Source organism: Charadrius vociferus, unplaced genomic scaffold (genome assembly GCF_000708025.1).
Source record: "Charadrius vociferus isolate BGI_N301 unplaced genomic scaffold, ASM70802v2 scaffold514, whole genome shotgun sequence".
Classification (NCBI taxonomy): Eukaryota; Metazoa; Chordata; class Aves; order Charadriiformes; family Charadriidae; genus Charadrius; species Charadrius vociferus.
The window spans coordinates 147415-170320 of NW_009648118.1; the positions used below are offsets into that span (position 1 = coordinate 147415).

General features: G+C 44.2%; 1 protein-coding gene across 1 annotated transcript; it reads left to right on the forward strand.

The window, feature by feature from the left end:
- Positions 1–597: 597 nt before the first annotated feature.
- Positions 598–14812, forward strand: LOC104285445 (cytochrome P450 4V2). Its single transcript, XM_009883902.1, has 11 exons — positions 598–808; positions 4427–4539; positions 5405–5490; positions 7895–8085; positions 8506–8575; positions 9808–9934; positions 11759–11950; positions 12202–12304; positions 12659–12793; positions 12978–13157; positions 14565–14812. The coding sequence occupies exons 1-11, from the start codon at positions 598–600 to the stop codon at positions 14738–14740; spliced, it is 1584 nt and encodes a 527-aa protein (XP_009882204.1). The 3' UTR covers positions 14741–14812.
- The last annotated feature ends 8094 nt before the right edge of the window (positions 14813–22906 follow it).

The window sequence follows — 22906 nt, forward strand, 5'->3', positions numbered from 1 at the left end:
GGTGCTCCAGCCCTTGGAGCATCTATCTTCATATCCCTCCTCTGGACTCACTCCAACAGGCCCCTGTTCTTATCTTGGGGACCGCAGAGCTGGATGCAGTACTGCAGCTGGGGTCTTAGGCATCTAGTTGGAGAGCACTGGAGCGGTTCTGTATGGCAAAATTGTATTCCCTGAGCATCTGAAAACAGATGTTGAGAGAACCCATCCTTCCCAAATCAGCAAAAAGGTGTGTTTTTTCTCATGACAACGGTTTGTGTCTTTTCCTTCTGAGGTATTGCACGGGCCTGCGAAGAACTTCCTCGCTCTTTGCTTGAGTCATAGGAGCCAAGTGAGGGCAGGGAAATGGCACCGTTCCCTGTGGCTGCTCTGCCGTCACAAAGTGCTTGCAGGCAGCCTCTCCGCGTGTGTGGTTTTTATATCTTTGTTTATTTCCCTGGCAGGAAGCTGTGCCTTGGGAGCGTGTGACAGCTCCGCCTCTCGCTATCGTGGCCCTCGGCACACTCGGCTCGCTGCGGCGTGGCAGAGCCAGCCGGGTACCGGCAGCGCTGGTTCCCCAGCAGGGATCAAGGTTCTGGAGCAGGAGGCTGGGAGGCAGCGATGGAGGTCCTGCAGGGAGTCTTGGAGAGACCCCAGCTGCTGCACTTGGGGACTGGGGTCATCGCTCTGCTGTTGACGATTTTGGCCGTCTGGTCCCTGCCCTCCCTGATGAATTACTGGAGGCAATGGCGGGTGATGAAGCCGATCCCGGGTATCAGCCCCTGCTATCCTGTGCTGGGAAATGCCCTACTCTTAGAGCCTGATGGAGAAGGTAAGGGCAGCTCACGCCGTAGCCCAGCTGGGAGGTCCTTGCACTGTGTGGGGCTTTGCTGGAGGAGCCAGCGCTGAAGTGCTTGGCTGGTCGAGCTGCGGCTGGCAGGCGGGGAGTGGGGGTTGTAGGCTGTGTCATCTCCTGTAGGTCTCTCCGGGGCGGGGGGGAAGTGTGTGAGAAGCAGGCAGGGGAGGAGAAAGGAGAGAAACTGCATGAATGCGGGGTTACTATCAGTCAGAGGTTAGCTCGAGGTTCAGTCTGACAGCGGCTTCCAGATGCTGTGCTCACACCCGTTTCCAGCTGTTGGCGAGGTGGAGCAGGCACGCTGTGGAATGTGTTTTTTTGCGTCAGGGAGGTGTGCTGGTTGCTCTGTCAGGAAATACTGTGTTACAATGCCGAACACTGCGTCCCCATGGCTGTTACCTGCGATGCAAACAAAGCTTTTAGCTTGCAAAAGAAAAATACTTCTTTAAACACTTTTCCCCCAAGTGAGCATGTGCAAAGGACTTCCACATGCTGAGTCGCTGGGTCATTTTCAGGATTAGCTGTGTTAGATGCAAAAGAATCATGGAATTGTTTTGGTTGCAAAGACCTTTAAGATCATCAAGTCCAACCATTAGCCTAACACTGCCAAAACCACCACTAAACCATGTCCCTCAGCGCCACAACTACCTGTTTTTAAATACCTCCAGGGATGGTGACTCCACCACTTCGCTGGGCAGCCCGTTCCAATGCTTGACAACCCTTCCAGCGAAGAAATTTTTCCTAATGTCTCGTTTAAACCTCCCCCGGTGCAACTTGAGACCTTTTCCTCTTGTCCTATTGTTTGTTACTTGGAAGAATAGACCGACCCCCACCTGGCTACAACCTCCTTTCAGGTTGTTGTAGGGAACGATAAGGTCTCCCCTCAGCCTCCTTTTCTCCAGGCTGAACAACCCCAGTTCCCTCAGCCGCTCCTCAGAAGACTTGTGGCTCCAGACCCCTCACCAGCTTTGTTGCCCCTCTCTGGACACGCTCCAGCGCCTCAATGTCTTTCTTGTAGTGAGGGGCCCGAAACAACACAGTATTTGAGGTGGGGCTTCACCAGTGCCGAGTACAGGGGGACGATCACGACCCTAGTCCTGCTGGCCACACTATTCCTGACACAGGCCAGGATGCTGTTGGCCTTCTTGGTCACCTGGGCACACTGCTGGCTCATCTCCAGCCGGCTGTTGACCAACACCCTCAGGTCCTTTTCTGCCAGGCAGCTTTCCAGCCACTCTTCCCCAAGCCTGTAGCTCTGCATGGGGTTGTTGTGACCCCAGTGCAGGACCTGGCACTTGGCCTTGTTGAACATCATACAATTGCTGAGTATTTGCAGTACATCCCTCAAAAGAAAACTTTTCAGTTCTTTTGTGGTTCAATGGTACCTTCTTTTTGCCAGGTGCCTGAGAGAGCACTGATGTGCTACTCATTCCCTTTCCATTTGGTACTTGGTTTTGCACAGGAGCGTATTTCTTGAAGAGTCTGTGGTGTGAAAACAGCCCTGGCTGTGCTGTCAGTGGACCAGCGGACTCTTCTGGGTGTGTTTGTGATGCCCACGTACACCAGCCTGCCCTGTGCACATGTGTACCTGGCTGCGCTGCCAGAAGAGAGAGTGACTGGGTCATGGGAGCATGGTGAAGCCAAGGACACGTGCAGCACGGCCATGCACATTGCCCAGTGCTGATTCATGCTGAGACATCATCCCTCTGTTTTTTGAGGGTACACATTTTTTCTCTGGATCCAACCCCGTATCTAAATACAGATATGAGACATCTTCCTTTGGAAGCGAGGGCAAGCAGCTTTCCCTGAAGTTGACTTTGGGGAAGCAGTAGCAGGACCGTAGTGGGGATGTGTATATGAGCCTGACTGAGAGACAGATCTTTTACTTTTTTTTTTTCCTTCTTCTTAAATCTTCTTAAAAAACAAAACAAAAAAGAACACTGCTTCTCTCTGCCGAAAGCAGTTTGATGGAGACGTTTATGTTCTATGGAGTCTCTAATCTCCTTTGTTAGCAGGAGTCACAGAGCCTCCATGCTGTAGTTAAGTCCATGACCGTCCATCTTTGTTCCTGTTTATGTAAAAATGAGTGAAGTTTGTGGTTTATAAACTTTTTCTTGAAAAATGTGACAACTGAAAAAGAAGATAGTTTTTAGAAAAAGGATAAGGTTTTATAGCAGAAAGAAAATTGACTTGTCATCTGATGGTGATTTTATTTATTGATATCAGTAGACAAATGCTGGAAAATTTGTGATATTTTAATCATGGTAATGTTAGAACAACAAGAACAAAAAAAGGCAAAATAATCTGACACTCTTAAGCTGGTTGGGTAAGGTGTCATTAGAACTTTGCCTGAGACTAGGGAATGCTGTATTTGGGTATCTATTAGGAAAATATTTTTTTTCCTTTTTTTTTTTTTTTTCCCTTTGATTTGGAGAACTTTGAATTTTCAACTCTGCAGAGGCATTGGAGGGAGTAATTTATTGTTTAATCTACTTTCTGAAAGGTCAAAGGCATGTTTAATCCTTGAACATGCTGATAGCGGCTGCCTCCTCTATAATTGCCGAATGAACCTGCTTGCCCTCTGTGATGAGACAGCGGGATCTGTGAGCAAGGGAAGAGCAGTAGATGGTGTTTTAATTTGATTCAGCGAGGTCTTTGATACCATTCCCCATACTTTCTGTATAGCTAAACTAGGAAGACATAGACTGAATAAGTGGATAATGATGTGGGTGGAGAATTGGGTGTATTGCTGAGCTCACTGGTGTCAAGTCCAGCTGGCAACTGGACAACAGTGGTAGCTCTCAGGTGGTCCCTGGCATAAACGATCATATGAGTCTTTGTGCACTTAGAGATGGGGACATCTGAATTGCCAAATCCACAGTGGCCCCTTAAGAGGTCACTTACCCTTCAGTAAGGTTTCTAAAAGGACAAGAGTGGAGTTTAATCCTGGAGCATCCAACTGTCAAAAGCTCCTGCTAGAATTGCAAACCATCACTGATGGCTACGGCTGCGAGAGAACGAGAGGATTTAAGCATGTTGGAGTAAGAAATAATTTGTTTGCCAACAAACAATAATAGTGTAAGGGCTCCATGTATTTTCTTAAGGAGTGCAGCTGTCAGAAACTAAATATTTCAAGCTCCTGCACAGTGTTCTGCCATTACTGTGCATGGCATCACTTGTGCGTGCACCACAAACGTCAGTGCAGTCTCGGATGGGAAAAGGCTCGACGCTGTACTGGGAACGTAAAGCAGCGTCTTGATTATAGCGTTTTGGCTGGCGTCAGATAAGCCAAAATGTAAGCATAGCCTTGATAAAATTTGCTTTGGCTTTAATTGTTACAAACTGCCTTATCTGCAGCTAGGAGAGGTTTCTCTAGAACAGAGTACCATCAAGGGTACAGCTCTAAAGAAATACTCCTACAGTACAGCTAATAGATAGGTGCAAAATATGCTTCTTGGTCATAGTAGGAAGATAAAACTACAACAAAAACAGAATTACAGGGCATGTGGTGAAAAAGAGTTCATTACAGAAGTCTTTCTTACTCGGCAAACCCCTCTTTATCAAAAATTCTAGTCTGCTTTTTTTTCATTCTAGGTTTTTTCAAACAACTGCAAACTTATGTTGAAGAGTTCAGGAGTTGGCCATTGTTCAAACTTTGGATAGGACCGTTGCCTGTCATGATTTTGTATCACCCTGACAGCGTGGAGGTGAGTGTGTTTGTCTCCTGTCTATTCTACTGTCATGCAAAGCAGCACCCAACCTGTTAGTGTCTATTCCCTCAATGTAATTTTTGCAAAAAAAGGACTTGGACTGAATTTACTTGAGATTGTCCTCTGACCCAGTGCTAAAGAAAGATTGAAAACAGAGGAATATAAAAAGCCTAGTATGGGAAAAAAAAAAATAATACTGAAGATGGCCAGCAAATGAAAGCACTGACTCAGTATGTTTTATAAAAAACATCATCTCCTTTAGCTTTGTTTTCACGTGTGAAAACTTCTACTCTCAAGATCACAATGGACAAGCAGATCGCAGGGAAGATGGGACCACTGAAACAGGGATGGAATATTATGAAATGCAGGTTGCAGTACTTGTGTCTGTCTGGCTGACTTGTGCATTAGACCTTGGTGGGTCTGTCTTGATGCCGTGAAATATAGTTGTTAGTTTTTGCAGTGATCATCCTTGAACTGGGAAGAGAGAGTTGATTTTTGTCGGAGTGTTCGTTGAAGAGATGGTAGTACTTGTGAGTTCCCTTAAGGCTGGAAACTGTTGGGTTTTCTCTGAGCTCTGCCTGCGACTTTGTAACACAGATTTTTCTTTTTCAGGAAGATAAGGAAAGTTGGGAGTATTGAGTATTTCATTGTTTCTCAGGATTGAAATATTTACTGGAAGACTTGAGGGTGTGAACTCAATGTTCCCCCTGTGTACCAGCTTGTACTGAAATCTTGTGCATTTTACTGAGGCTCGGGGCATTTTTGTGGAGGTACTGAGGTTATGTGAAGTAATCTCAGCTGAAGAAATCTCTCTCCACCTAACAAGTGATGCTTTTTTCCTCTCCTTTCATTTTTCTGACAGGTTATTCTGAGCAGTTCGAAGCATATAGAAAAATCGTACTTGTACTATTTCCTGCAGCCGTGGCTGGGCACTGGACTTCTGACAAGGTATAGTGAAACACCGGTGCATTGCTGTCTTCTTGAACATGGCAGGATATATGACAAGAAGAGGGCTTTGTGACAGGAATGCTGTATGTATCTCTGGACAGAGATGTAGATGATAGCTGTGGAAGTCTTATTCCTTGTGATGGCTTTGGCTGCTCTTTAGCAGCTGATATCCGATAAAGATGTTTTGGCATTATCTGTTTCTTGGCAAATTTGGCCATTGTTACTGTTTTGCCCAGAGGCTTGAAATGAATGTGAGTTATGGGAAGTTGTAGCCTATGGCAAGTGGTGTCTTTTAGTCTGCAGTGCTACACACTGGATGTTTTGAATGTTGGGATGTGTGTCAAGTGGTCAGCCTGTGGCAAAACTGTGACTGTGCATTGCTTACCCCAGCTGGTGATGCTGGAAACTGGCAGGGTGGGTCTGAGGTCAGTGATGCTTTGGGATGGGATGGGAGAATATCTACACCCTGTCATTCATTTCCCTCATGATGTGGAGGCTTGTAAGAAGTGAGCCTGGGTGAAAGCCTAAGTCAGGAGTGGAGAAAGAGAGGAGCAGTGATGCAAGGGCTTGGTGTCCTCTGGTCTTGGGAGGGTCAAGGAAGCTTTTGTCTGGATGATGCAGATATTCAAGACTCAGAGCCAGGCAAATATAGATTGGCTCCGGTGCCTTTGTGCCTCTTCTGTGTTTGTGCAAGAAGGTCAAGGTCCCCCTCTTAGCAGTAGAGCTTTGTTGCTTGTTTGGAGCCCTCAGTGGTGAGCTCCTTGTGGTTTGGGGTGGGACCGTAGTGTTGTAAAAGCCAGCTGTGATCATGTGGTGTGGGAGGTGCAAGTTTATGGGAGAGGATGAGGAATGCTTTTTATCCCGAGTTTTGTTCATGGCCCTTAAGAAGGCAGTATTCAGTAGCATAGTGCAGAGAGTTGAGGTCCATGGACATCGGGCATGGTGTATCCTCACTGTCAGTCGTCGTCTTTACTGGTTGTTTTGTTTCCAGTAGACCTTTAGAGGTGTTTTAATTTCTTTGTGCTTGCAAAAACATAATGGAGGGGAATGTTCCAGTCAGGAACCAGAGCAGGTTAACAGAAGTGGTGTGATGGCTTACCCTGTAAACAGAGCTGCCAGTTGTGTGCCTGTGGGGCACCTAGAGAAAGCTGGTGTCACCCGCTGAGTCTCCATGCTCTTTCATTGACATGTGGGAGGGTGGTTGCCTGTCTCCAAGGAAGTATTTTGTAGCCAGACCTCGAGGCATTAATTTGTGTAGTGTTCATGGACCCTAGTGCTCTGCAACCCTTGTTTCTTAGTCAGCGGATGAACGCAAGCATGGGTGGTGATCGTAGAATGGCTTAGGTTGGAAGGGACCTTGAAAATCATTGAGTCCCAGCCCCCCTTCCATGGGCAGGGACACCTTCCACTAGACCAGGTTGCTCAAAGTCCTGTCCAACTTGGCCTTGAACACCTCCAGGGGTGGAGCTTCCACAGCTTCTCGGGGCAACCTGGGCCAGTGCCTCACCATCTTCAAAAGTGAAAAAAATCTTCCTAATATCTAAATAAAATCTACCCCTTTCCAGTTTGAAGCCATTCCCCCTCATCCTATCACTACAAGCCCTAGTAAAAAGTCCTTCCCCAGCTCTCCTGTAGGCCACCTTTAGGGACTGGAAGGCAGCAATAATACAGCTGTCCCCAGATTCTTCTCTTCTCCAGGCTGAGCAACCCCAACTGTCTCAGCCTCTCCTCATAGGAGAGGTGCTCCAGCCCTCGGATCATCTTTGTGGCCCTCCTCTTGATCAGCTCCAACAGGTCCATGTCGTCTTTGTTCTGAGGGCTCCAGAGCTGGATGCTGTACTGCAGGTAGGGTCTCCCCAGAGCAGAGTAGAGGGGCAGAATCCCCTCCTTCGCCCTGCTGGCCACACTTCTGATGCAGCCCAGGATACAGTTGGCCTTCTGGGCTGCCATTGAGCATTGCCGGCTCATGTTGAGCTTCTCATCTAGCAGCACCCCCAAGTCCTTCTCCTCAGGGCTGCTCTCAGATTCACAGAAACAATGTGACAACTTGAGGCCTTGATGCTGAATAGCTGGCTTGTCCTGTAGGTGGCTTGTGTTCCATCCCTCTGAGTCTGTGCACTGAGCAACTACTGAGGCTGTATTGCCTGAAGACTTGTTGGCATGTCCTTTTGTTGAGAGCAGCTATAGAAATGGTGGGCTGTGCTTTGGAGAAGGCTGGAGCAAGAAATATTTCCATTTTGCTTTTTCTAGGGAGCGCTATGGACAGGTTGAAGAGTCATCTACAGTGTGTCCATCTGTGAAAGTGTTCCAGGCTGCAGTTTTCACTGTGTAATTCCTGTGATGGTGAGTGGTTTATTTTTGACTTGAAGTTTTTAACCGTTCCTTCTCCCTGTTAATTTTGCAGCACTGGAGACAAGTGGCGGTCACGGAGGAAGATGATAACTCCCACGTTCCACTTTGCAATCTTAGCTGACTTTCTAGAGGTTATGAATGAACAAGGATGTATTTTGTTGGAGAAACTTGAGAAGCATGTTGACAAGGAACCGTTTGACGTCTTTCTAGACGTCACTCTGTGTGCCCTTGATATCATCTGTGGTAAGTCCTCTTCAGTTACTGTGGTGGGGCTGTAAATGATGCAGATGCTTATGAGTACAGCTGTGCTGTGTTCGGGGAGGAGACAGTTAAAGAGGAATGTCCCTGCATATTGTGTGAATGCATTTCCATCCTCCCAAGGCCATCCTTTCTCCTAGGGTGTCTTGTGTGCTTCTGAGCAGGTGAGTTTGTGGGACGGGCAGGGCAGGGGTAGCAGTCTGAAGTGAGGTTGTGTTGAGGAGCAGGGTGGCTGGGCATGGAGATGGTAAGCGAGCTCATCACCTGGAAAGGGATGTGTGTGTGTACCTGTCAAAGGGACTGCGTGGTGACAGTCAGAGGCTGGGAGCAGTAGTAGCTCATTGTGTACCGAGACTCTGTTTCTCACTTAGCGCTCATGAACTGTTGGTGATTTCTTCCTCCTAGAAACGGCAATGGGCAGGACTGTGGGTGCTCAGCAGAATAAGGATTCTGAGTATGTTCGTGCTATCTACAGGTAAATGGACATTTTTCTTGGCTGTTTTGTCTGGAGTTGATGCTGCTGGTGTGAGGAGTTCATCTGCTGTGAGCCAGCAGAGAGATCACAGATGGAGGTAGAAAGCCGAGAAGGCAGGAAAAACTCCTGCAGATTTTGATGCATTTTCTGATGAGTATATGCAATGGGAGGCTGAGGCTTTGAGGAGGGTGTCAGCTGCCATTTAGTTAATCCATTGGTACGTGAGGTTAAAAAAAAAAAATATGGAGCTGCAGCATTTCAGATCAGCATGACTGGCAGAATTGGGAGGATGCTGGTTTAGACATCATGTGAAAGCTGAGGCACTGCTGCTCTGCAGCTGACGGCAGTATTTACACCATTCAAATGGTATGGGACTGTCCAGGGATTAGGAAAAGCGTGGTTTATATTCCTACCACACTGGTGTGTCAGCCTAGATGAGGTGTAGCTGCTTGTGGCTTCTCACCCCTAGCCTTTGATGGGGCTTGTTGAGACAAGCGTGTTTTAAAAGGGGGGTGGAATTAGCGGGTTTGGTTGTCATTGGTTCCTTGGCCTTTCCAAATGGTACCACAAGTGGGACTGAAGTTGGTCTAAATGTAATAGTTACTCCTCAAAGTCTCTTTCTGCAGCCAAAAGCATGAGCAAGAGCTGACAAAAAAATGACAATCAGCCCTTCCAAAAGTACTCAGTTGTGTTTGAGCATACTTGAAGTCTCATAATCTTTATTTCAAATACTTTTCAAGTGCTGTCTGGCATGTATGGTATCTGGATAGTTAGATAGGAATGTAATGCTTTTAGATGGCTGTTCGAGGTCACGGAGCAGATATTTTGGAGCCCTGACACAAGTAGTCTTCTCAGGTTGTACATAACTTTTCAGCATGGTCAGTGCTTTACTGAGGTGGAGTGGGCCTGGACTTGGATGACTTAATATGTCTGTCTCAAGAAGATTCCCACTAAACGTCCTTCTCAGAAATCAGTGCTTTAAGATATAAATCATGGTGATGCTGGGACAGTTTACAGAAGTTCTGAGATGGTTTGAAATCAGGAAACAAATATGAACAGCCTTCCCTTCAGGCGAACGGCTTTAAACCCACACAATGCGTTGAGCTCCATTTCACTGGGGGAGGTAGAACATTTTTTTTTTGGTTCTTGAAACTGTGCTGTAAATGTATTTTTTTTTTAATTTTTTTTTTTTTGTCAAGAAATGTTACATAATGTAATTCTTGTTCCCCTAGGATGAGTGATCTAATCCAACAGCGACAGAAGAGCCCTTGGCTTTGGCCTGATCTTGCATATAAGCTGTTCAAGGAGGGAAGAGAGCATGATAGGAACCTCAAGATCCTTCACAATTTTACAGATACAGTATGGATTCTTTTTTTTTAGTGTTGTTTTTTAATGGTACATTCTAGTTGTTTGAGTGAAGTCTTGCACTCAGTAGAGAGCTTCCAAATGGGGCTGAGGTGCTGTCCCGCTGGTATGCATCTATTAAGAGGAGAACTATCTCTCTGTTGGGATTCCAAGGAATTCCCTGAAAAGAAGACAACAGCTGACTTCTCCATCAGGAGCTCTGTCTTATTTAAGCAAGGGAGTAATAAGACTTACAGGTCCTTGATAGCCGAAACAAACAACAGGAATTCATTGAACTCCTGTTCTGCCCCAGATGCTCCACATCTGAATCACCTGCAACAGCTCACTGCCAAGTTTGTAGCAATGAGCAAAGGGGTCTGCTTGGTAATGCCACTTGGTCCAGCCCTCAGAAACTGAAGCCTGTATTCATTTTCCCCTATGCGGAGCAGAACTGCTGCGATGAGCAAACACACGCAGGTCCCCACATCAGCAGTAGGACGCTTTGACACAGAAACCATTAAGCGTATGTCACTGACTTGGCTAAAAGCGCAGTGCCTTCTCACCATGATAGACTGTGCAAGTAACGCTCCTTTCTCTGACCAAATAGTTCCCATGCTGTTCTTGCCAATGGTTGCCCTCCTCAATCTACTGTTAGGATGTTACCAAACAGGCTGCTTTCCCTGAAACAGGTGTATGTATCCCATGATGTCATCGTATCAATACCCACAACACAGGAAATCATCTCTGAACTTTCACTGCATATAATGAGCCCTATTGACTCTGTGTTGTTAAGTAGTTCATCTTTTGCTTCCTTTTATGGGGAATTGCAGCATTGAGGCATGGGAAAGGCTCTCAAAGGGACCTAAGGTAACACTTCCTCTCTTCCCACGCTGGGCTGGTGCACTGAATATAAGAAGCCAAATCTTAGAAGATGGCAAAGAAACAGTAAAGAATAATATCGCCAAGTGTAGCTGCTGACAGAAAGCACTGTGACAAAAGGTGGCTCAATATGTGTTTTTATATGTGTATGTTCAGTGAGGGAAACAATGTGTGTGTATATAACTGTTTGTTTGTTTTTGTTTTGTTTTTTTTTTCCCGTTCAGGGCTTCCTCTGAACAGAATTATGTACTCTACAGCCTTTATTTTTCTGTTGAGAGCAAGAGGAGTTTATTGAAGGGTTTTGTTTTGCTGTTATGACAACGGTGGTGACAGCAGGAAATCTCTGTCACTGGGGCTGGGCTTTGACCTAGAAAAGGGAAGTTCAACCACTGCTCTCATACTGAAGAAAATTTGGGAAGCTTTAGTGTAGTGGTTCAAGCCGTGCTATGTGTAGTCCTGATGCAGGATTGTGGGGTGCCCTGGCTTCTCTTCAGTCTCCTACGTTCCCCAGAGGTTGGAGATGTGATGCTTTCCTTAGTTATTGGATAGAGCGGAGAATATCTTCTTGGTGATCAGTCTGTTCCAAATGTGGTGATGTTTTTTCGATTTGCTGTCGCTGTTATTGGCATTCACAATTGGCTGGTTCCGGGTATTCTGGATGTGTTTACACTTCTTGATCATCAACAACTTGCTTGCATAGTTTAGCTATCTATTTCTTTGATCAAACAAAGGCTATTCAAGGTTCATTCTATTGCTTGGGACAAGAGGGGTTGGTCATGTTTCACCTACTAAGACAAAATGTCCGTTAAATTTCATGAGCTAATGCTGACAGCTACACTAATTAGCTCATGTAGACTGCTACAGATGATGTTGTTTTAATAAGGTGGGACAAACCTGTGTGGTGCAGACTGTGCACATGTGCTGCATACATCATATCTAATATAATGGTTCTAATCTCAGGTCATAGCAGAAAAAGCTGCAGAACTTGAAAACACCAAGCAAATGAAGTGTGATGCTGATGGAAACAGTGAAGAAAGTGGCTCCAAAAAGAGAAAAGCTTTCCTGGACATGCTGCTGAGTGCAACAGATGATGAAGGGAACAAATTGAGCTACAGAGACATTCGTGAGGAAGTGGATACTTTCATGTTTGAGGTATCCAAGCAACCCTTTGGTTTGTTGTTCTTTTGGGGAGTTTTCAGGCACTTGACAGAATCATGGGTCACTGTATATCCTGATAATCAGTGTGTTGGATAGAGTTCTTCGCTCCTGATTTTTGTTTTTCTCGTGGTCACGGGACTACTAAGTTTTCCTTTCCATACTACCTGCACACTCAAGTTTTTACAAAGCCTGCTTGTGCACAGGAATGGTTTTGAAGTAAAGTCTTTGTAAATCTGGACCTCTAGGGCCACGATACAACAGCAGCTGCTATGAACTGGGTCCTGTACTTACTTGGACGTAATCCTGAAGTCCAGAAGAAGGTTCACAGAGAACTGGATGAGGTGTTTGGTACGTTTCTATTCCCCCTTAATTGGGGTTGCGATGATGGTTGCATTTGTGAGCAGGGATGTGGCACATTAGAAGCCTAAATTTACTTAGGAGGGGTGGTAGGAACATGCCCTGTGGCCCTTCTGGAGCTTTCAGTAGCTAGAGGTGGTTGGGATGAGTGCTGGAAGGTCTGTAGGAGACTACAACCAACCTTATGTCTTTGGGGTGAGGCATGCATATTCAATGTATGTGTAGCACCTTCTCCTATGTGGTCTTGGTGCATGATGAGAGTTCACAGAGGGACCTGGGATGAGTTTGTTTAGCCAAAACTGGGGGGTTTTGGTTTTGCTCATCCCCCTGTTTGTTTTTGAACAGGCAACACTGAGCGTTCTGTTACAATGGATGATTTGAAGAAGCTTCGATACCTTGAATGTGTTGTGAAAGAAGCCCTTCGGCTCTTCCCTTCAGTTCCACTGTTTGCCCGTACCTTGAGAGAGGACTGCTGTATTAGTAAGTAGTGTCGTGCTTTTGCCGTTTCCTATCCTGCTAACGTCTCCTCAGTGGATGTGTTTCCCAAGTAAAGGGCAGCATTGTTTTGTTTAGTTTTGTTTTTTTTTTTAACTGTGCTGTGGTGTATAGAAAGTCATGTATTTGCTGTTTTGACCCCTCTTCTCCCTTTCCCTTTTCTCTTTAGGAGGATATCAGATACCAAAAGGTGCAAATGTTCTTGTCATAACTTATGCCCTGCATAGAGACCCCGAGATCTTCCCTGACCCGGAGGAGTTCCGACCTGAGCGATTCTTCCCTGAAAACTCTAAGGGAAGGCACCCATATGCTTATGTGCCCTTCTCAGCTGGTCCCAGGAACTGCATTGGTAGGTAGCTGAAGACAAAGCCCTTGTCGTGTGACAGTGCTGCTTTTGGGGTGGTGACTGTGACAGCAGTGAGTGTATCAGCAGTTGAAGTCTTGATGTGCCTGCTGGTCGTGTCCCCCGCTGCCCCAAATTTCCCAAACTCCCCACCCCCAAATTCTGGGCACTGTCTCCCCTGCAAGCCTGGTGCTTGAGCTGCCCCCTTTGTTTCTTCTCAAGGGTTTCCTTTCTTTCCAGGGGCCAATGTCATCCCAGAACTTCCTCTTCAAGTGCCGCTGAGACACTTGGCATTTATCAGTGCTCAAAGTAGAGGTGGTGCTGTTTATAGTGTAGAACACATGAAAAGACTGTTCCCTGCATTGATCTTAAGTGCAGATGGGGAACATTCAGCAATTGCCATGACACTTGCAAAAATGGAAAATACAACTTCTTCTGGGGTTTTCGTTTTGTTTGTTTTCTTTTGGGGGGGAGTGGGGTTGGGTTTTTTTGTTTATTTTTAGTTTGTCTCGTTGGGAATAGGTGCCCTTACCGTAAGAAGGGCAGACTAGGTCTTCCCATGTTCCAAAGAGGAGTCTAATTTAATATTACACGTCTAGCTAGTTCCTGGGTGCACAGGAACATGTGCAGGAGAGGTGGTTCGTTAATATCATTGCAGAAATACGTCACTGTGTACATGTGTACAGACATCCATCTGTGCACCATGCAGAGGGGAGCACAGAAAAAGTTTTGAGCACTCCGCTTTGTGTCCTGTTCCCATTTTCAGTTTCTTTTGAGTGAACTGCCTGGCTTGTCACGCTTGGTTTGGTTTCCCTCATATTTCCCTGTTCTACCCTTTCCTTCTCCATTTTTCTCTGAAATGTAAATTGAACTTCGCCCTCTGCGCTGCCAAATCATCAGTGTGTGTGATACCTAGTGTTCTTTGAAGGAAGGTTGATCTGTTGCCCTGTTGCAGTTGTATCTCCTTTGGTCTTCCCTGCATGTGTGGAACAGTGGGTTTTGTCTCTCCTCGCAGTCCCTGTGCTGCATCTTCTGCTCTGGGCCGTTATCCGTGCCCTGCTGCCTAGTCCACCCAAGAGACGTGACAAGGCTGTGTTTTGCATTAGTTCGTATAAAGCGTTGACTGATTTCTCTTTGCTGTTTGAGCTCTGTGTACTATGGGAAGGAGGATGTGCTGGGGATTGTCCCGGGAAGGCCAGAGTTGTCATGCAGGCAAAAGTGCTCATTACGGTACTATCAGTATGACCTTGATTTTGACCTAAAGGCAGTTCTGTTCCCGAGGCAGATGCATGGTCCTTGCTCTCCTGCATTCCTAGAGGTATTGCTGTGAGTGTGCAAATGCAGTAACTGTTGATGTAACCTGACATTAATGTCTTTCTTTTTTTTTTTTTTTTGCTGCCCTGTAATTTGTAGGTCAGCGCTTTGCGCAAATGGAGGAAAAAACTCTCCTGGCCCTCATCCTGCGGCGCTTTTGGGTGGAATCATGTCACAAGCTAGAAGAGCTTGGTATAGCTGGAGAACTGATTCTTCGTCCAAATAATGGCATTTGGATTAAGCTGAAGAGGAGGCCAAACGCTGGACCAGAATGAAAGGAAATTCAAGATTTAATTTTTCAAAAAACTTCCAAGCTCTTCAGGCTGAGATATGTTTTTAAATCGGATATTTTGATTGCGGTCCAGCAATTTGTTGAAACTGAAGTTTTTACTGATTGCTTCATTAAAGATGTTGTAATAGCCCTAAATTGCTCTAATTTTCTGATACACGTGAACTTCATGTTCATCTTTGAAGTGCAAGTCTTTAAACATGAAATCTTAGTGCCTTACCTACTCAGATGAAACTACTCCATTGCAACAGTGCCAAAAAAATTAAATTACAGTAGTAACAACAGTAATGCCTGTGATGGAGTGGTCTGGTTATATTCCATAACATTTGTGAGGTAACGGATAGTCTCAAATCTTTGTATTGTTTTCAGGTTTCTTTGGTTCTGAAAGGTGATCAATTCTTCCACTTGGCACAATTATTTTTTTTTTACTGTTTTGCTGATGACTGCATCTATGAAGACAAAGCAAAAATGTCTGAATAATTTCACTCTTCCTTTGTAAGCATTTACAGTAGTTCTTAAGTACTAAGTGCTCTGAATTATTTTTTAGGAAAGTGTACCATAAGCATTAATCTTTATAATCGTTCCATGAACTAGATAGCATGCAAACTACACACAGGATTTCATAATGACAGAAACACTGTATTATTACAATTTTTGAGAATAAACTTCTACTATGCCTCAATATAGAATGAAAGTCTATCTGTAAAAGTCACATGCCTGGGTGCAGGCAAATCACTGATGGATAATTATTTCTTACCATCAGTTCCTCTGGGGTGATCAATCAAACAGATTTTACTGTTAGTCAAAGCTGAAACCATGAGTCAGTCTGCACTTGCCTTCTGTGGTCCTGAAGGCAACATAGACAATTTCATGCTAATTGATGTTAAAGAGGAATTACAGTGATGCAATGAGAAGCGCCTGTGAAAGTTTCTGTTTGTACCTTCAGGACAGGTCAAAATCTGCAACAAGCCACACAGCTGGAGAACATGACTTTCAAAAGCACTGAAGAAAAAGGTGGTGCTAGACCAAGCTGAGGTCCTCTTGCTGGTCTTCCCTTTACTTCTGCCCTGTGCTTTGGCACTTCTTTTGGCTGGTGTATGTTATCCCAGCACGATTCCTGGTACTGCACAAAGAATGGTGCATGCCAATAGCCACACCTCTGTCTTTATCTGCTGATGGAGCAGTTGCTCTTGCCACCGTGGTTGGCAGTGGGGGTTGTAGGTGTACTGTCACCTCCAGGTCATTCTGGGGCTGTGGGTGACCTGCAGAGGGGAACTGGTGAGAAGCTGGAGGTCAGAGTTGATATGGACTGGTGCAACTCTGATGATTAATGTGTTACAGAGCAACAAAGGAGGTAATTTGCCCTTACTGGTTTTGGCAACCTTTACAGATTCTTTTGTCTTCCCTTGTGCTCTTTTAAGGACACTTAGTGGTTTAACACCTGGAGTACTGCTGTGCTTTGTAGAACATCAGAACAGTGAGAAAATAATTCCTATGTTTTCCAAGTAAATTAGAGGTTTCCTTGAACCTGCTGAATTCTTTATATTCTGATTTACCTAGGTTTTACCATTTTCTGAGGATCTTATAATGCTTAGTTTACATAAATGAAATCACAGACCCTGACAAATAGTTTATTGGAATTGCTGCCTTTCTTCTGCCGTTGAGAAAGTGGAATTAATGTAACAATGATAATATGATTACATTCTTTAGCCTTCATTGTCAAAGACAGATTTCATTGCTATGTAATAACAAGAATTTAAGTTTACAGGGCTGATTGTATAAATTGTTTTCTTTATAATGAGATAACTTTTGAGACAACTTTTTACATTACTAAACATAAAACAAATGACACATGTTTTCCAAAGAGACTCTAAGTTAAGGAATTATTTAATGCTTCTGGGCACTTGGTAATGTGAGCTTTGCAGGTATACAAGATTTGCATCCAGAATACATTTTCTCAGAATGTTCAGTATGTAGCTGAAACTTGGCGAGGTACCTTGTGTTTTGTTAAACTGTGTCCTTAAGCTGAGGACTTTTGAGGCAAATTAAAACTAATATTAATTCTTTTTCTTCTGTGGGATATATTTTGTGGAAACAGTTTTTAAAATTGACCAAACTATAACAATTCTCTCCATAAGGAGATCGTTTTTGTAACATCTGTCTATAACAGCATTTTTGCAACATCTGTCTTTAACAGCAGTTTTGCTTGCGCTTTGGTTTTGTTCAATACTCTTCTCATATAATTGTCTGTGAATGGTAATCTCTTTATAGTCTCTGGTGGGAACAAGAAAAATAATTGAGACAAAAACTGGATAAACCTGTAATAAGGAACTCATTGGTAAAAGTGCATGGGCTCAAATGTTGGCACAGGGTTACCAAAGCAGAAAATCCCCATTTAATGGTGCACATACTGTCTTTGCCAAGATGAGCACTGATGTAATCACCTAGTCTCTGTGTTCAGAGCTGTTCTGAAAAGGTGGTAACCTCTCACCTTTTGTTGTGAAAACTGATTCTGAAGCAAGCTGAGACTGTTAAGGAAATAAATATCGAGGAAATCAATACTGAAAGAACAGGAACTTTGTGCCTGCAGGGTAGGTGTTAGATACCTTGCGCTGCGTAGAGTGTATGCTTTTATTAAACTGAGTCATGTGGTGTGTTGTTGGTTATGGTCAGCAACAACCCCTTTTTCTTTTCTTTTTTTTAATTATTTTTTTTTATTTTTTTTTTTTTAACCCTGTAGAACTTAGGAATGCAGTGCAGCCTTGCCAGTTTTCCTGATAAAGTAGTGGGACAATAGAATATTGTGTAATAAAACGTACTTGTACATAGGAGCTGTTAAGGATTTTATTCTGTTGGCTAGGTATCTGCTGATGCTTAGACCTCAAGATAATGGCTGAAGTCTAAATCCAAATATTACTCCTGAGTAATGGTTCATATAGGGTCATCTCAATGATGCTACTCATGCGTTGGTGCTGGCTGTGTTTTAGAAGTACAGTTGCCTTGTTCTAAGAAGTTCATAGCCTTGTGTCCTGTAAAGAGCCCTTTTGTATGGTGACAGAAAGGGCACAACTTTCTACTGGGATGCCACCAAAAGAGTGTGTGAATGTTTCTGGATCGTGGTTTACGGCTGTTATAAAGAAAATTGACAAACCCTATGTGTGATCTCTTGGGTAGCGCTGCTTGAAAGTGCCTCCAGGGCTACCTCAGAGACACTGGAGATTTCCAGTCACCTTGACACAAACTGTTTTTTGGGCTCTGAAAGCTGCATATTTGGGACACATGCAGGAGGTGGATTTGTGGTGGCTAACTAGACATCCATGTGCCTTCTCGTATTTAATCCTCATGTCGCAAAAGACAAACACCTGTGTGTAGAACTTCTTTTAGCAGAATTTGGTATTTCACTCTATCTTTTGTCATATAAATAATGATAACTATGCAGAATTAAGGATACACAGAGAATAGAATCATAGAATGGTTTGGATTGGAAGGGACCTTTAAAGGCCATCGAGTCCAACCCCCCTGCAATGAGCAGGGACATCTTCAACTAGATCAGGTTGCTCAGAGGCCCCTCCAACCTGACCTGAAATGTTTCCAGGGATGGGACATCTGCCACCCCTCTGAGCCACCTGTACCAGTGCTTCACCACCATCAGCGTAAAAAATTTCTTCCTTAAATCTAGTAAAAAATCTACCCTCTTTTAATTTAAAACCGTTCTACCTTGTCCTGTCACAACAGGCCCTGATAAAGAGTCCCTCCCCAGCTTTCTTACAAGCCCCCTTTAGGTACCGAAAGGCCATGATAAGGTCTCCCTGGAGCCTTCTCTTCTCCAGGCTGAACAACCCCAACTCTCTCAGCCTGTCCTCACAGCAGAGGGGCTCCAGCTCTCGAACTATCTTCGTGGCCTCCTCTGGCCCTGTTCCAACAGGTCCATGTCCTGCTTATGTAGGGGTCCCCAGAGCTGGAGGCAGCACTGCAGGGGGGGCAGAACCCCCTCCCTTGCCCTGCTGGCCACGCTGCTGGGGATGCAGCCTGGGATGGGGTTGGCTTTCTGGGCTGGGAGCGCACACTGCCGGCTCATGTCCAGCTTTTCACCCACCAGTTACCCCAAGTCCTTCTTGGCAGGGCTGCTCTCAGTCCCTCCATCCCTCCATTGATACCGGGAGTTGCCCTGACCCATGTGCAGGACCCTGCGCTTGGCCTCATTCAACCTCATGAGGTTCACACAGGCCCACTTCTTGAGCCTGACCAGGTCCCTCTGGATGGCATCTTGTCCTGCAGGTGTGTCAACCACACCACGCAGCTTGGTGTCTCATACTTTGGATGTCCACAAAGCCATATCAAAATGAGAAATTATGTTGTTCCTCTCTTACTGGCACCTTCCCTCGTTCTCTCGGAGATGCTTTTCCTCTTGTTCCGTGTCACAACTGGGGGGTGTCTTATCATAGAGAGTAGATCCTGTCCTGTGATGAAGCTGCTTTTTGAAGAGGGTTGCCTTAAGAAATGTGGGATTTTGTCTTGGCAGGCAGAATTAGACCTAAATCAGACCAGACTAGTGTCCAGTCATTCTTTTCCTGAAGTGAAATGATTTAGTAATTCCTGCTACCTTTGCAGATGAACAAGATTTTCCATAAGTCCCATTGGCAGTCAGCAGAAGGCCGTATCAAGCTAGCAGGCGGTTGCACTGCCAGGGAGATTTAGTCTTAAAGAACTTGCTGACAGCTTAGTCTAAAGCAGTTTGGGGACTTTTTTTTTTTTTTTAAATACCAAATCCCAATGAAACAGAGTCAAAACAGAAGCAAGCGCTCCATTTTGTTTCAGATGATTCATCTAAATTTTGTACTTGTACCATTGAAAATGTTTCAATTCTGTTAAAATATTTTGATGAGCTCTTCTTTTAACCCTGCCATCCGAGTTACTAACTCTTCATTACCATATCCCAGGCTAGTTGCCAGAATATTACTGGAAGCTAAATGAACACCAGGAAGGAATTCAGACAACAGTAACCTTACGTGGAGCCTTATGAGCCTGAGGAGTATTTGGTGGTACTTGGTACTCCATGCACTTCAAATTTCTAGCTCCTCTCCTGGTATAAATCATGTAACCTCTTTTTTGATTTCCGTGAATCTCGGTAAACTGATGCCAGTTGAGAGTTTGCCTCAGCATAATTTATAGTTTGTCCTATATAAAATATGTCCTAGACTATAACAAACAATAATTCATTCAGGAACGTAGAGTTTGTAACCCATCCTTTTCTTTGTACAGAAGTACAACTCTGTTGATTTGAGCAAGAGTGCAGCAGTGTAACCAGGGGAGCATTTGTTGTGTGAGTAGCAGCCCCCTGAAAGAGAATGCATTTATTTTGTGAAGTGAGCGTGATCATTATGATTCTCTTTGAATAGCATTGCTGCCTTATTGCTCAGCTTCACCATCAATGCCAAGTGATGCCCATGTAGATGTAGTTAAAATGATGTATGCTTTTTGGTAGGAGTGTGATATATAATTTTGAGGATTCAAGAAAGTTTGTTTTTTCTTTCCCCCCCCCCCAGTAGTTTGCTTATGAAACAACCATCACCAAAAGACTCCTTTTGCCGAGACAAATTTCTAAAATACGGATATTGGATTATATTATTTTTATTTTATTTTATTATAATTACTTTAATTGAATACTATGCAGGTTGAACAACAGAAAAGTGTATAAGTTCAGCTTGTTTTGTTTATATATATTCTTATACATGATAGTTTTTGTGATTGCTTTCAGGAGTAAGAAAATTCTATAATTTGAAGTAAAGGTGATAATTTTTCCAGAAGTGTAAAGGCTTATCATCATTTTATAGATGAGAAAAGAGAGACTAAGTGACATATCTGAGGTTACACTGAAAGGCTTCTGTGATGTTGGCTGGGGATAGCGTGCTATCCTGTAGCTGTAACCCCATGATACCTCTACACCCCGCGGCTGATGGAAAATCTCCTCTTCCGAGCTGAAGGTCAGAGCTGTACAGGCATCCTGGTCTCAAAACACTTCATGTTACAGGAATAATCAATGTGTTTCGCAGTAAAGCCTTTCAGAGCTCTCCCTTGTCGCTGTTACACGCTTAAAACAGAAGAGAGCACATAAAAAGGTGCTGTACTGAAAAGATCTGAGTCCTCTCCTACAAGCACATCAGGGCAAAGCACATTGATGCACGGGAGAGTATGTAGGACTTTCTTTGAGACAGTTTTTCCCCTGTAAGGAGGATTCAGAGACCCTGCTGGCACAGAAGTCCTGGAGAAGTCATGCCAATCACCAGGATGTTCAAAAGGGTCACAGCTGGGTGAAATGTTTTGATTTAGGTATTTTTTTTAAGTAGGACACATGTATTTGTCTTTCCAGCATATTCAATCTAAAAGAAAAGCAGAAAAAGAAAGGGGAGGAGGGAAGAGTTGTCCCTTTGGCAATTTCACTATGAAATGAAACACTTTGTTTTTGTTTTTTTTTTTAAAGATTTGAAAGATATTTTTTTTTGTTTTGAAATGTATTTTGCTTTGGTTACACAAGTTAAAAACAATTGTGCAAATCAAAGCAAGTGATTCAGATCAACTGTAAATTAAGTTTGACTTATTGTTGCATTTACAGTTCACATATCTGCAAATTTATTTTTTTTTTCTGGCTTATTAGTTGCATCCAACAACAAAATAGGAGTGTAGAAAGGGCCACAGTAAACCTACTTCGAAGATACAGACAGGATAATTTCTGCAGTGTGTTGAAAAGGCAGAATAGGAACTTGAACTGGTGTTAAAGAAAACAGAGCACAGAATACGTAGCTGGAGGAAATATCTGGATACATTTGCCAAGGGAATGCCTCAAGAAAATGGGGTAACAGTAAAACACAGGTAATGATTCTGTCCTCAGTTACGGTAGTTTCATAATGGTGTCATTTACTCGGGTCTGAGTCATTAGTCTTACTGATTTCATGTGGATTTCCACCCTGCCCCCAGCTCAGGATTAACTCTTGAGATGAATCTCATTCCTTGTTTCTGGTTTCTTGTGCTAGTAGGAGATATGCTGGCTGTTCTGAAGGAGGAATTCGCCAGTGGCGAGCAGGGTGAGGGAGGTGATTCTGCCCCACTGCTCTGCTCTGGTGAGACCCCACCTGCAGTACCGTGTCCGGCTCTGAGGCCCCCAACACAAAAAGGACATGGACCTGTTGTAACGGGTCCAGAGGAGACCGTGATGATGATCAAAGGGTTGGATCACCTCTGATATAAGGACAGGCTGAGAGAGTTGGGGTTGTCCAGCTTGGAGAAGAGAAGGCTCTGGGGAGACCTTATGGCCCTTTCCAGTACCTACAGGGGGCCAACAGGAAAGAGAGGGACAATCTTTTTAGCAGGGCCTGTTGCAATAGGACAAGGGCTAAGAGCTTCAAATTAAAAGAGGGAAGATTTAGACTAGATATTAGGAAGAGATTTTTCACTCTGAGGGCGGTGAGGCACTGTCCCAGGTTGCCCAGAGAAGCTGTGGCTGCCCCATCCCTGGAGGGGTTCAAGGCCAGGTTGGATGGGGCTTGGAGCAACCTGGGCTGGTGGGAGGTGTCCCTGCCCATGGCAGGGGGGTTGGAACTAGATGGTCTTTAAGGTTGCTTCCAACCCAAACCATTCTATGATTCTTTCATTTTAAAATGCCATCAAGAGGCAGATGCTGAGCTGGTGTAAACCCTGGGTATCAATTTCAGTGCAATCTGGACGATGTATGCACTGAAAGTGTGGCCCAAGGTCAGTAACAATATTGACAGAAAGAGCACCCATTCAAAGTAAATATTAAAGATAAGTTAGCATTGCAGGCACAGTAATATTTAACACAAACTGTTGACTTCTGGGTTTATTTTTTGGGTTTTTTTTTTGTTTTTGTAGAGCATAAACCTTATCCATTTATCCAGACCTACTGTATGTTCAGGTATGTAATCATTATTGCTATTGATATTCAGTGAAAGGTTTTCATAGCAACAAGACAGTATCGATCTGTTTATGGATTGTGTTATGCGGTTAATTTATTTGATTCTTTCAATGCTTAAGTTGTTGCATTTAGGGAAAAAAAAAAAAAGAAATGTTTTAAAATTCATATAAAGTACCAGAAGCAGTGAGGTCGAGTCATTTGTTTGCTACGTTGATAATAGCA

Bases quoted from the DNA above. Each gene is read 5' to 3' on its own strand.
- LOC104285445 (XM_009883902.1), top strand. From the start codon at position 598: ATGGAGGTCCTGCAGGGAGTCTTGGAGAGACCCCAGCTGCTGCACTTG. The intron at 9,935-11,758 runs GTATGGATTCTT...TTCTAATCTCAG, and splicing joins TTCACAATTTTACAGATACA to GTCATAGCAGAAAAAGCTGC. The intron at 12,794-12,977 runs GTAAGTAGTGTC...TTTTCTCTTTAG, and splicing joins GAGAGAGGACTGCTGTATTA to GAGGATATCAGATACCAAAA.